Source organism: Chrysoperla carnea, chromosome 5 (assembly GCF_905475395.1).
Source record: "Chrysoperla carnea chromosome 5, inChrCarn1.1, whole genome shotgun sequence".
NCBI classification, from domain to species: Eukaryota; Metazoa; Arthropoda; class Insecta; order Neuroptera; family Chrysopidae; genus Chrysoperla; species Chrysoperla carnea.
In genome coordinates this window covers 34,582,843-34,595,285 of record NC_058341.1, presented here as the reverse complement: position 1 = coordinate 34,595,285, position 12,443 = coordinate 34,582,843, and the positions used below count along the sequence as shown (strand labels likewise).

General features: G+C 28.9%; 2 protein-coding genes across 2 annotated transcripts; both read right to left on the bottom strand.

Moving 5' to 3' along the window:
* Positions 1-1,950: 1,950 nt before the first annotated feature.
* On the bottom strand, positions 1,951-11,992 carry LOC123301131 (transmembrane protease serine 9-like). The gene is made up of 17 exons (XM_044883865.1): positions 11,904-11,992; positions 11,725-11,829; positions 10,755-11,150; positions 10,426-10,535; positions 10,235-10,359; positions 8,576-8,649; positions 8,408-8,506; positions 8,149-8,341; positions 7,124-7,326; positions 6,956-7,065; positions 6,371-6,466; positions 4,443-4,560; positions 4,261-4,371; positions 3,772-3,973; positions 3,222-3,424; positions 2,879-2,988; positions 1,951-2,772 (listed from the first exon to the last, which is right to left on the bottom strand). Exons 1-17 carry the CDS (start codon positions 11,959-11,961, stop codon positions 2,641-2,643), a joined length of 2,445 nt encoding a protein of 814 aa, XP_044739800.1. The 5' UTR covers positions 11,962-11,992; the 3' UTR covers positions 1,951-2,640.
* Positions 6,295-8,661, bottom strand: LOC123299693 (trypsin-1-like). The gene is made up of 6 exons (XM_044881992.1): positions 8,576-8,661; positions 8,408-8,506; positions 8,149-8,341; positions 7,124-7,326; positions 6,956-7,065; positions 6,295-6,466 (listed from the first exon to the last, which is right to left on the bottom strand). The coding sequence occupies exons 1-6, from the start codon at positions 8,628-8,630 to the stop codon at positions 6,335-6,337; spliced, it is 792 nt and encodes a 263-aa protein (XP_044737927.1). The 5' UTR covers positions 8,631-8,661; the 3' UTR covers positions 6,295-6,334.
* Positions 11,993-12,443: the final 451 nt, after the last annotated feature.

Genomic DNA, 12,443 nt, shown 5'->3' with positions numbered 1-12,443 from the left:
TTCTTACTAAATAAACTTCTTACTCTTGACTAAATAGATAATTTGCATAAATTTTGAAAAATCAAAATCTCATTTTTTTACTATTTAGTTATTTACTCCCGGTGGACAAACCAAATAGTTTCACTTATATCTTAATAGTAGGGCTCCAATTTCAGTAATTTTCCCTCAAGGCTCAAGTTCTAACAGATCTAAGCCGGCACTGTACACTTTGCAGCAATAAATAAAAAGAAATGTAATTGTTAAGAAAATAATGAAAGTAAAATCTACAAATGTTTTTGGTGTTGGCCTTGAGTTGTAAAACATTCCAATATAAAAAAATTCACGCATAAATTATGGAATATTATACCAAGGTCTAAAATCAATCAGTTTTTTTTAATGAAATTCTAATCAAACAACTTGGCTGCCAACAATTTTTTGCGTTGTGTTTGGTTTATTCACATTAATGGATCAAAATTTTAATTGTTTATCCACAATAATTAATCAAAATTGTTCTCCCTTATCCTTCAGGTTTTTACTTTACACCATAAAAAAATCATCTATTTAATTATATTTGGAAAAATACGAGGAGATATGTTAAGGCAAAGCGATATAATTTTTTATTTTCCATACAGTATAACTCTTATTTAAAAAATTTTCGTTGTCTTTCAAATATTTTGACCTTAGAAAATATAAATAAATAATCAATAATATTTTGTTTATACTAAGATAAGAAATTATTTAATTTTGTTATTAAATAATATCTGACTTATAGACTCATAACACCCAAAACAACAGGAACTGTGAAAAAGTAATAGGAAATTTATGCTTATAGAATGCCTATTATTATTGTTATTACGTCTTCTAATGGAAATTTATTATATCCTATAATTATTTAATTACCTTCTTGGGGACAGAGGTGGAATATTGTGAGGACCGGCCCTTATATGACAGCGAAAATTAGAGAAAATAGAGAATAGAAATTCTTATTAAATGGATAAGAATTTAGGGATTCTGGGACCTTCTCCTAAAAACTGTTTCAAATCTTTCCCCTTTTTTTATATTTTTCTTGTTCCATAAAACTTTACATTCTAAATTGAAAAAAAAAAAAAATTATTTTTGGAGGGATCATGATATCCATGCCCTCCTCCTCTAGATCTGCGCTTGACTATTATTTATTCTCTTATGCATAATGTTTGTAATAAATGTTTATTGTATACAATACAGTAGTCAGTAAAAAGAATTTTCAGTTTGTAACTTTTATGAACAAAAACTATCTTTGCAGTGCAGGCCATAGTCTATCTCTGCTTACTAATTTAGAGGTCATACTGTTTTAATTTAATGTAATGAAAATGTAAAATGATCAAGATACTTGACCACAAGTCTAGTCAGTTAGTCAACTAGGCAATTTGTATGACGTAAATGTAAGAAAGTTCTCTAAGCATATCGTAAAAGCTTCAATATTTTGAAAAAAGTAAGAAATACAGAAAAATTCTCAATAACAAAAATGATCTTAATAAAAAAAAATTCTCAAGAAGCGCCTAGATTCAGTATAGAAGACGTACAAAAAAAAAACTATTTTATCTTTAAAATAGTTAAATATAATCTTTTTAATAAAGAACCAAAGACATAAAAAACTTATCTTTTTCATAGCCTCTTTCTTACCATTTAGGAAGCAGAGTATGCTTTTCGTTGAATTCAAAAGACTATTGGTCGACTCTATTAAATTTATTTTTCTAGATTCGAGTTTATGTCGACTAAAAAAATGTCTGTATATCGCATACTTAGGAAAAACAACTTTAAATGTGACTGTAATTATTAATACGTTAATACGTAATTATGACTTTATCTGTATACACAAACATAATAAATATACAAAGATAATTCCTTGGTAAATGTTTTCTTTACCTAACATTTTAAGAAACATAAAAGGTAAACGGGATAAAATAATTTATACATTTTAAGGTAATTTAGTCAGAATTAATAATATAATTTATTACATAACAAAAATAAATACACAAATGCATAGGGTAGAGTATTGTACCTTGATGATATTGTACCTGGACCGCCCTTCAATTTCCTGAAATATATTCTATCTACGAGGCTGTATGCAAGTATATAAAGACAAAGTTTATTTACCAGAGGAGAAAATTACTTTTGTTTTAAAATATAATAAACACAAAATTTGAGTAATCAAAATTTCGTGTTTTTGGACTCAAAAATTCAGACTTACCAATACCCCATCTATTCTGTTTGCATGGTTAAGTAAAAAATCCTCAGTTATTTACTTTGGATAAATACTCAGTGCTACAATTATTTTTTGCCAATTTTTCAGCTTCATGATACGAGGCATGCCAGTTCATAGTGTGAAACAAGAAGATTAAAGAAGCAGTACCTATCTCCGATTACAATCTGAGAGGTTGTACCAAGGTACACTACATTAAGATCCATAGTAGATTAAGGACTCGTACCATGAATCGCAAATTAATAACCTATATAAATTAGGCTTATTATTGATCGAGTATTTAAAACAAAATGTATAGTGTGTAGGAATGATTACAAGAAGAAAATTATTCCATGGTTATATTTTGAAAAAGGGCATTCAATTCTATGTAAAATTTGATCACAGGTACAATATAGTCTTCCATTATTCTATGAAATATCTTATTTAGTTTTCATTGTAGTTCCAATCCAATCAAGATAGGCAGCAACTTCTGTATACACAACAGGAACTTTTTCATAGCATCCACTTGTTCCATATGATGTAACACCAACCACCATTTCTTTTCCAGAAGACTACACAAATGATATTATTATATTGTATAATAAATTTATTTTGGTTTTAGTAATTTTTTTATATGAATTTTGTATAATAAAATTGGCTTTCTTTAAAATTACTTACATTCTTTTGTATGTATGGACCACCAGAATCTCCAGAGCATGCATTGTGTATTGTGTTATAACCAAGGCATAGTTGATTAGCGCCCCAACTTTCAAAATAAACTTCACATTCTAGATAGAAACAAGGTTATTACTTTTTATTTTCCTAAGAAAAAACTTTTTTAACAACTTTAAATAAGTGACTCAGGTGTTCAATTGTTGTCTAGTCAATAGCCTACTCTACTATAAGCAAAGTTAATAGCCTCGTTTTATAAATTATTGGAAAAAAAAATTGAATTTGTTTTGAATTTTTTTAAATTTGAGAATAAATTATGAGAATGAATCAGCATAATTTGCTTCTTTACCTTCTGGATCTGAAACTGGTAAGCTAGCTTTTAATAAAACATCTGATGCTTTTGTTTCTTCTTTATTAGTGGTACCCCATCCAATAATGTCTCCGGAACCAGTCGCTTTATAGCCTTTAGGTGGTAAGGCGATTGCTTGCACCGATTTTGTAAACTTTAAAGGTGTTTTTAATTTTAATAAGGCAATATCATGATGTTTGTCGCTAGAATCATAAAAAAGAATAAGTCTGTGAGTTCTACGAAAAAAAATATTCCAGCCAAGCGCAAATCACATATATATTTGAAAAAAGTTATTGCTAAAAAAGTTTTCAAAGCCGTAAAATATCCTTGATAAATGCAATACAGTTCCGTTTTCGTATATTTGTTTTAAGAAAATGGTTAATTTACCAAATTTCTGATGCAAATTAGACCCGACAAGAATGTTATAATACCTCGGTAATATGCACATACTATTTTTATGCAAAACTTCAAACCTATATTTATAAATTTGTTATTTTATAAATTTGTAAAAATTGCTTGCTAATTCTTGAAGAATAATAATGTTACTAACTTTTTGTCATATTTGTTATGCATAATTATTTTGGCTACTTCAATCCATTGGTTTGTTCTTCCTTGTACTTCATACGCATCATTTGTACCTGCGTTTATACGTAAACTACTATAGCGTGGTTTTTTAACGCAATGTGCAGCAGTCAATATCCATGATTTATCAATGATCACTCCTCCACAAAATTTCTTCACGTAAGCACCATCTGTAATTTAAATTAAATTATTAGGTTAAAAGGATATTAATAAATACAGTCCAAAAAACGAACGCGGATTTCTTGTAACCCACAAAAATAAGACAAAAAAACTGCCGATCTCCTTAAAAAATCCAAGTGAAGTTTTTTCACCAGGATTATCTATATTTGGATGCATGAAATGACCTATCATAAGTTTCTTGAAAAATCATTCAAGGTCAAAGGACGAATTACTTAATCGAATAGTTATCGATATATTTAAGCGTTTTTAAAAATTAGTAAAATAAATTTATTATTACCTTCGAAATCTTGAATGGATACCATATACGGGAATTCATTTGGACTTGCCTTCGTACCGTGTAATATTCTATCGTCACCATCCGTGGCAGTTGTATTATTAGTGGGAGCACCTACAATATCCAAAAAAAATTACAGAAAATTAAAATTTAATTATTAACAAATTATTTTCAATTTTACATACATAAAACTGTTCCAATAATCGTAAAGCTCAATAATATGTAATTAACATTTGCCATTTTGATATGCGAGTGCAAAATAAAAATATTTGGGAAGTTCTTATGTAAAATAAATATTTTTATCTACAATCAATTTGGACAGATTTTATAATAGTTCAAGGGCTTTTTTTCCCCAAAATAATGTTATCTGTGGTAATAAAGAAGAAGATTAATTGACTGACCAGAGGGTCAAGGTTTGACTTCATTATAAATATTTTATCAAACAGTCTGAATAATCTATTCTCTCATGACCGTTTATTTTTAGGGTTCCGTTATCACAGATGAAAAAGGGAACCTTTCTAATTTTTCCATGCCCGTCTTACAATAATCATATTATAAAAGTCTTAAAACCCTGTAACTTTACTTTTGTTACTGTATTTTGATAGACATATAGTTGTTTTAATAATAATATTAATGAGGTTTAACCTCCTTTTCTGTGACATATACGCCTATAACAGAGGCCACCCACATCATTAGATGTTAATCCTTATTTATTTAACTACATCCATATTTACAATTACATTTATGATGTGATTGGAGTCGATTACTTCGTTCTTACCCAAGCGACGACAATGTGATCAATTCTATCGCTCTCATTTATTATAGTTGGGTTGCTATGAAGCTACAAAATATGCAAAAATTGAGCCCCTTTTCCCTCAAACCTTTAAGTAATGTGAGGAATCTGAAAAAAGTGTCGATAGCAGTATTCAATAAAGACTATCAACGAAAACTATTTCGAATATGATAACTAAATTTAATTGAGGGTGGGGGGGGGGGCTTAGCTAAGGACTTTGCCAATTTAGGCTTAGCATTTCGTGTTGGTTATGCTTGGAAAGATCTTTGATAGAAAAAATTAAAAATGTACAGTAACATTCTTGCGTTACGTGAATATCGCCCAAGATATAAGCTCTGAAGAAAAAAACATTTTAACAAATCTGATAAATGTGGCGATGGTAGTACCTACTCGATAAATACTTTTAAAGAAAATTATATACATTAATTAAGGGCGAAGCGTAGTTTACAATTAATTAAATATTTTGAGAGCTTACATTTCATGAAATATTTATATGAGAAGAATTGTTATATTTTTTTTTATTAACATACATTTTTAAGACTCATTCAACGATACATAATGCGATGCTTTCTTTATATTACATGTAGTGAAAAATACGATAAAATATTCTTATTGTTCGTCTCATAGGTCATATGAAGGAACCCTTTTATGCGTATAATATATACGCACTTGGCACATTTTTTCTGGCTTCATGCACAAAAAACTAGATTTTTCTGTAAGCAGTAACTATATTATTAGATATACTACCTAAATTACTGACTTCCTGATTTATTCGTGTACAGCTTAGTCTGCTATAAGCAATTGAACGAATTTCAATTGCTTATTGTATATAGATTTAGTCTGAAAATTAGTTTGAAACTCTGATTTAGATGAGAGGGATTGAGAACACATCAATTAAACGCTCGAAAAATGTTTAGTCTACTTTTATAATATACTTTTCATTCAAGTCACTTCGTCTCTTCGAAATAAAAGGGTTAAAATTTTTTTAAATTTACCAAATTTGCGGACATTTTGAAGTTGTTTTTTGTAAAGGTGTTTAATTTGCTTTCGCAATGGCAATTTAAGAACTTCAAGCAAAATGTTTTATCATTTCGAGAAGAGGATAAATAATATTCATTAGTTCGTAAATAGCCGAATATTAGTACCCCTTTAACATACAGTCTCGCAAAAAACATGCACACTTTCCCTTCTTATTGCCTTCATCAAAGGGTTTACGTAGGTAATTAATCAAACAAACAAAATAGTTTTGAGAAAAAATACTTTATTCAATTAAGTTCTTAGGTTTCATTTCGTTTTCATAGTCTTTTTAATCCATTCTACATAAGGTGCAACTTCGGTATAAACAATAGGAACATATTCATGACATCCTTCTTTTCCAAATGATGCAACACCAACCACCATTGGTTTTCCATTTGCCTGGAAAAATACAATAATAATAATATTGTTATCACCGTAAGATAGAGACTGATTTAAGTGCCTTAGTTTCTCGCGTTTCCTTTAGAGGGTTATTTTCCTTTTTTCAGTCTCTTGATCATTTATATTATTTCTCTAGCCTCTTTTGTCCTATGTATACTGGCTACTGACACAAAGTATACTCTAGAAAATAGAAAATGTACCGCTTAGAAAAAAAGACTTGAGAAAAAAATTTAACATTTAATTGACTTCATTACGTAATTTGTATATCATATTTGTAATAAAATTGCCTATAAATAAAAATAAAGTAAATTACTATTGATATTATATTATTTCTCTTGACTGTTTTTAGTCACGGGTACTTTAGTAAATTTTGAATGTATGTACTTTTCATTCCCTTCCGAAGAAAATGCGAGAAAAAAGCGAACCATGGCCTGCCATCTTATAGGGCTATATACAATATTTTGAAACATATATTAAAAAATAACTTACATCTTTTTGTACAAATGGGCCACCTGAATCTCCACTACAAGCATTTTCTTTTACATTATGGCCAAGACATAATTGATTGTGATTGGTAAAACTTACAAATTGATCACAGTCTAAAAAAAAGTTTATTTTAGTCAGTTCCGCTTCAACTTAACCTAATCGAATTTGTACCTTCTGGATCCGAAACGGGTAGTTCAGCTTTTAGTAAAAAGTCAGACGATTTAGATTCATCTGCATTAATTGCTCCCCATCCAAGAATCATACCTTTACCAGTAACTTTGTGATCAGTTGGTGGCAAAGCAATTGGTTGAACTGAGCTTGTGAATTGTAAAGGAATTCTTAATTTCAATAGGGCAATATCGTCATGCTTTTCTCTGAAAAAATTTATCAAGTGAATTAAATTTACTTAATAGGTTAACTCAATTGAGTAAAGAAATTTTGGCTAATGCCCTAAAATTATCACGCCTTATAAATTTACTAAGTTTGATTTTATATCATTAACTTTTCCAATACTTTATATCCTTTGAATTTGCTGATAGGCTGGGAAAATTACATCAATTTTTTTTCCAATTTTTAACCAAAAACGTGCTCTTTAATGCTTTTATAGTTTGTTTTTTCATCCATTAAAAAGCTTCGGATTTGTGCTTTGCGTGTATTCCAGTAGTAAATTAATAAATGAGCAGACTGCTTATATCATGTGGTCGATTCTAAAGTTTTCCGCTAACTTTACTAACTTTTTAACTATTTCCTAGTATTCTGAAAGGCATAGGTTAAAAAATCAGCTAGCGTCTAATCGCACCATTTCTCAGTTTATAAGGAAGGAAATTGATAAATTAGGTCATTGAATCCCGGTAACGCGTTAAATTTAAGTAAGAAAATTATATATATTATTAATTGAACTCCCAACGATAGTATAACATATCCAGTGTAGTCATTTTCGAACTATTATTAAATTATTTTAGGTTTAATTTTATTGAGTTTTTAATCTCCTTGCACTTTAAAAGAGAGATCAGGATATCCTACTAAGCAGCATTTAGTACATGAATATCCATAAAATATGGAAAGTATTATAACAAAGGTGAAAAATGGCGTAATTCGATGAGAAAAAAGAGCACAGCTGGTACTCAACTAGAACACATAACTGTTTAAAGAGAGCAATTCATATTTTGAGCAAAAGCTCATAAATAGATAATTACGTTTTTATATAATTATCGTGTAATATAATTTTGGCTACTTCACTATTTTGAGATGTTCCACCATAATCATAAGCCTTTATATTACCAGCATTGATTGTAAGTTTTTTGAAATTTTGTTTCAGACAATGAGCAGCTGTTAATATCCATGATTTATGGATAACGACTCCACCACAAAATTTAATTGGTTTAAAATCTACAAGGATTAATGTGATTTTAATTATGTAATAAATCCATTAAAAGTAATTCATGTATTTTATACCTGTTTCTTGAAGAGAAACCATAAATGGAAATTCATTCTTTTCGGCTTTTTTACCATTTAATATTCTATCGTCACCATCGGTAATATTTGACGGTGCACCTAAAAATTAATCAACAATTTAGGAGTATAAAAAATTACCTTTAAATTTTATTTGATGTTAATACTGACCTAGAACGGATACAACAATCGCAAACCCCAACAATAGATATGTTAAACGTGCCATTTTAATAACACTTTTTGTACTAATAAAATTAAAGTTGGTATAATTTTTACATCAATTTGAATTTTGATAAAGTTTTTCGGGGGTTAATGATTATTGATAAGGCCAAGGATGATGTTGTGTATCGGACAATTTTTTTGTTTCATGTTTTAAATTAATTTTAAAATTATAATTGTAAATAATTCAAAAATTTTTCTTAAACATTTTTTAATAAAAAAAGTATTATTATTACTTATTGTTGTTGTTTACTTATAATTATGCATACGATACTTCATATACGACGATACTTTATATCATGGTCCATTTGATTATTTTTGATGTAACATGCTACATACAGGCGTAAACTAAATATTGACAAATATCTTGTCTGGTAATCTTAATTAAAGAGAATTGAAAAAAATACACTCGAACCAGGACTCGAACTCGGACTTCTTGGATTCATGTCAAGACATGAATCCATTATAAAAGTGACTTAGGTGACTTAGTACAGTATTGTTTCTTGTATGAGTTCACCTTAGATATTCGTAAATTAAAGGCAAATGGAGAAATTAGGGGAGTATTTATATGTATTTCCCCTCATTAGGTATTAGATACGTATTATTAAATACTTTTTATTGAAATGATATTTTAGTCTTTTATTTTAGCATATTTTCGAAAAAGTGAAATATTTATTAAAAAAAGTCGAGAAGGAGTTGACACTACCAAAAGACAATTTATAAACATAAGCTAAAATCTCAGACAAATTTTAAAACCCAATATGGTGTGGATATAAAGGTACACACAGGTCTGGATTTACATATTAGGCCACATTAGCCATGGCCCCTAGGAAGGAAAATGTTGAAAATTTTATAATTTTGAATTTTAATAACATATTTTCAACCAAACGTATAATTTTTAAATCCTAATTCATTCGCTTTCTGAAATAGTGACGAATTCTTAACTAGTATTGATAAAAATGATTTGCGTAGTCTTTTCTCTTCAGTCCCACTCTGTGGGTCATATTAATGTTTCCTAAATATGTTTCTACCTACATCCATCTCCATGTGGTTAGTAAGGTTTCAAGGTTTACAATTCATCAATCATTAAAGCGAAATTGTTAGTTTTTCATTCTGCATTTATTAGCTTAAATTAAAATAATGATTTCAGAACTTTAATAATGCCAAATGTTTAGCTATATAGTATTTTTCAATTATGACGATAGCGCACTTTTACAATTCAAGTAAACAACAAATCACTACAATTCGAAGCAATTATTTCTCCTTTTCTTAGGTCATAAGCTAATAGCATTTTGACATTTTAACAATATTTCAATTTTTATTAAAAAATTCACTTCGAGACAAAATTAATTTTCATAAGACCAACTTCTTCTTACAATGAAAATTGAACCTTTCTTGAAATTATAATTGATAAACTACTTTTTCCTATATTTTAGATCGTAACCCTTATTTCTTAGAAGGGAAATTTTATGCCGTAGTCTATTCTCTCAATCAGCTGGGTAATTTACTTTGAATATTACGATCTTAGGATTTAATAAAAAAAATTTAGAGTTAAAACTTAAATTCTTTTATTGAATATCTATTTTCTATATTTACAAATAAATAGTTTAATTTTTTATATTTTGTTCAATCCAGTCAAGGTATCCAGCTACTTCCGTATATACAATTGGTTCCTTTTCGTAGCAACCTTCAGCACCAAACGATGTAATACCAGCTACTATGGGTTTTCCAGACGCCTAAATCAAATTAAAAGATAAATTTTATGTTTTCAGAAATAGGATAAAATGTATGAATTCGCTTACATTTTTTTGGATAAATCCACCACCAGAATCGCCAGCACATGCATTGTATTTAACATTGGCTGCTAAACAAAGTTGGTTGTTATTACGGAAATTTCTGAATTTTCTGCAATCTATATTGATAAAAAATAAAAATCGATTAATAAAACGTTGATTAAATTCATATAGCACGCCACTCCGCAGGGTAACGCCTCATTATAAGCAACAATGGCAAAAATCAGATAAAAATTTCCACTTTTGAAAAGTTAAATTCAAGATCGCATTCTGATAAGCTGGTAAGAAAAATTATTCCTGCAGAGTGCGTAATAAATCAAAATATTGTCTATTAATACCTGATGGATTGGAAACTGGAACAGTTGCACTCAATAATTCCCTTGATGAGGCTGTTTCATCATTATTAATGGCACCCCATCCAATGATTTCACCTACACCAGATGCTTTATATCCTTTTGATGGCAATTGAATAGGTTGAACTGTTGGTGTCATTTTCAATGGAGTTTCAAGTTTTAATAATGCAATATCGCCTATTGCAGTGTTTGGATCCCATTTATCATTTAGCATAACTTCGGCAACTTTAATGAATTGTGATGGTGGGCTGTAATCGAATGCATCTTTTACACCAGCGTTGATATGTGTATCACGTTTTTCGCCCATAAAACAATGAGCAGCAGTTAAAACGTAGTTTTTATTCAAAATGACACCACCACAGAATTTCCCCACTCTTTCGCCTATAAAATCGTATAAAATATTTTAACTTTTTATTTAAGAATTTTAGTGTATTTTCAGCAATTAGCTATTAGTCTACTTTCTATAAATTCAAGTAGTTTTTATACCCTGCATTGTGTTTGTATGGAATATATATCAAAGTACACTAATGTTAATTTAGTCTGACCAAATTAGTTTTACATTTTTCCGTACGTCTGTCCGTCTGTCGGCACTGTGCACAAGTCGTAAAAAGTGAGTTTGATTTCGTAAATTATCAACATAGGATAATTCAGCCTTAGGACCCATCTTGTAAGCCGTAAGAGAGAGAACAAAGTTTAATTGTAGAAATAATCCCTCATTAAAAATAAACAACTTTTGTTTAAAACAATTTTTCGTAAATATCAAAATTTTCCGTGGGAGCAGAAATTAAAGCAAAATTTTAGGGTCCATTTTTAGGCCTTGATTAGTGTTGGCATTTTATTAACATTTGAACTACACATATTTATATTCCTTCTAATTATTATTTTGAAATATTTTAAGATTTAATAGTTTAATGCTAAAATAATTTATATCTACATAAAAAAAAAATTAAAATACCTTTCACATATTGGAGAGAAACTTGATAAGGGTGTTCTAATTGGTCCACTTTTCGTCCATGTAAGATTCTATCATCTCCGTCAGATGGTGTAGTGCTTGGAGCACCTAAAAATTTAAAAAAATATTATAAGTTTTGCATCGAATTGTAAAAAACATTTTATTTCTAAAATGACACATACTTAAAGCAACGCCAATAATGGCGAGGCTAACAAAAGCAACACAGTTAAAACGCAACATATTGCCCTCAATATAATTAAGAGACAGTCAATTTTTTAATTTATATATAATTATATGATTTTCAAATTAAAAAAAATTGTTACTAAGCTATCGGTCAAGCGGAAATTGGTTCCCAACACTGAGGTTCTGTATTTATTTGTAAATTAAAAACAAACAAAGTGTTTTTCAAACAAGTTACTTAAATTTGTTCTAACTTTAACATTTTTAAAAAATTTTCGATGTGATGATAAATGTTCATTATTATCTACAGATCTGCAAAGAGTTTGATCCATTAAAATTATCTTTGACTATTATAAACATGTCGTAAGCTTTCTGTTGATTATCAAAATGTTCAATGTATTTTCTGCTTTTTGGCATTTTAACGGGGATTTGGTAAATTTTGTTTCTAAAATAATTCATAGATTAAAGTTTCTTTTTACAACAATATTTTCGACTTTTTTCTCTTAAAATCTGGTGAAAACGGAGTCTACATTAAAAAACGC

What these genes read in the sequence shown, in the direction of transcription:
- LOC123299693 (XM_044881992.1), bottom strand. Translation starts at nt 8,630, where the DNA reads ATGGCACGTTTAACATATCTATTGTTGGGGTTTGCGATTGTTGTATCC. An exon ending in GATTGTTGTATCCGTTCTAG is followed by an intron (nt 8,507 to 8,575) that starts GTCAGTATTAAC and finishes ATTAATTTTTAG; the next exon opens with GTGCACCGTCAAATATTACC. An exon ending in CACGATAATTATATAAAAAC is followed by an intron (nt 7,327 to 8,148) that starts GTAATTATCTAT and finishes AAATTTTTTCAG; the next exon opens with AGAAAAGCATGACGATATTG.
- LOC123301131 (XM_044883865.1), bottom strand. Translation starts at nt 11,961, where the DNA reads ATGTTGCGTTTTAACTGTGTTGCTTTTGTTAGCCTCGCCATTATTGGC. An exon ending in CATTATTGGCGTTGCTTTAA is followed by an intron (nt 11,830 to 11,903) that starts GTATGTGTCATT and finishes TTAAATTTTTAG; the next exon opens with GTGCTCCAAGCACTACACCA. An exon ending in TTCTCTCCAATATGTGAAAG is followed by an intron (nt 11,151 to 11,724) that starts GTATTTTAATTT and finishes ACGATTTTATAG; the next exon opens with GCGAAAGAGTGGGGAAATTC.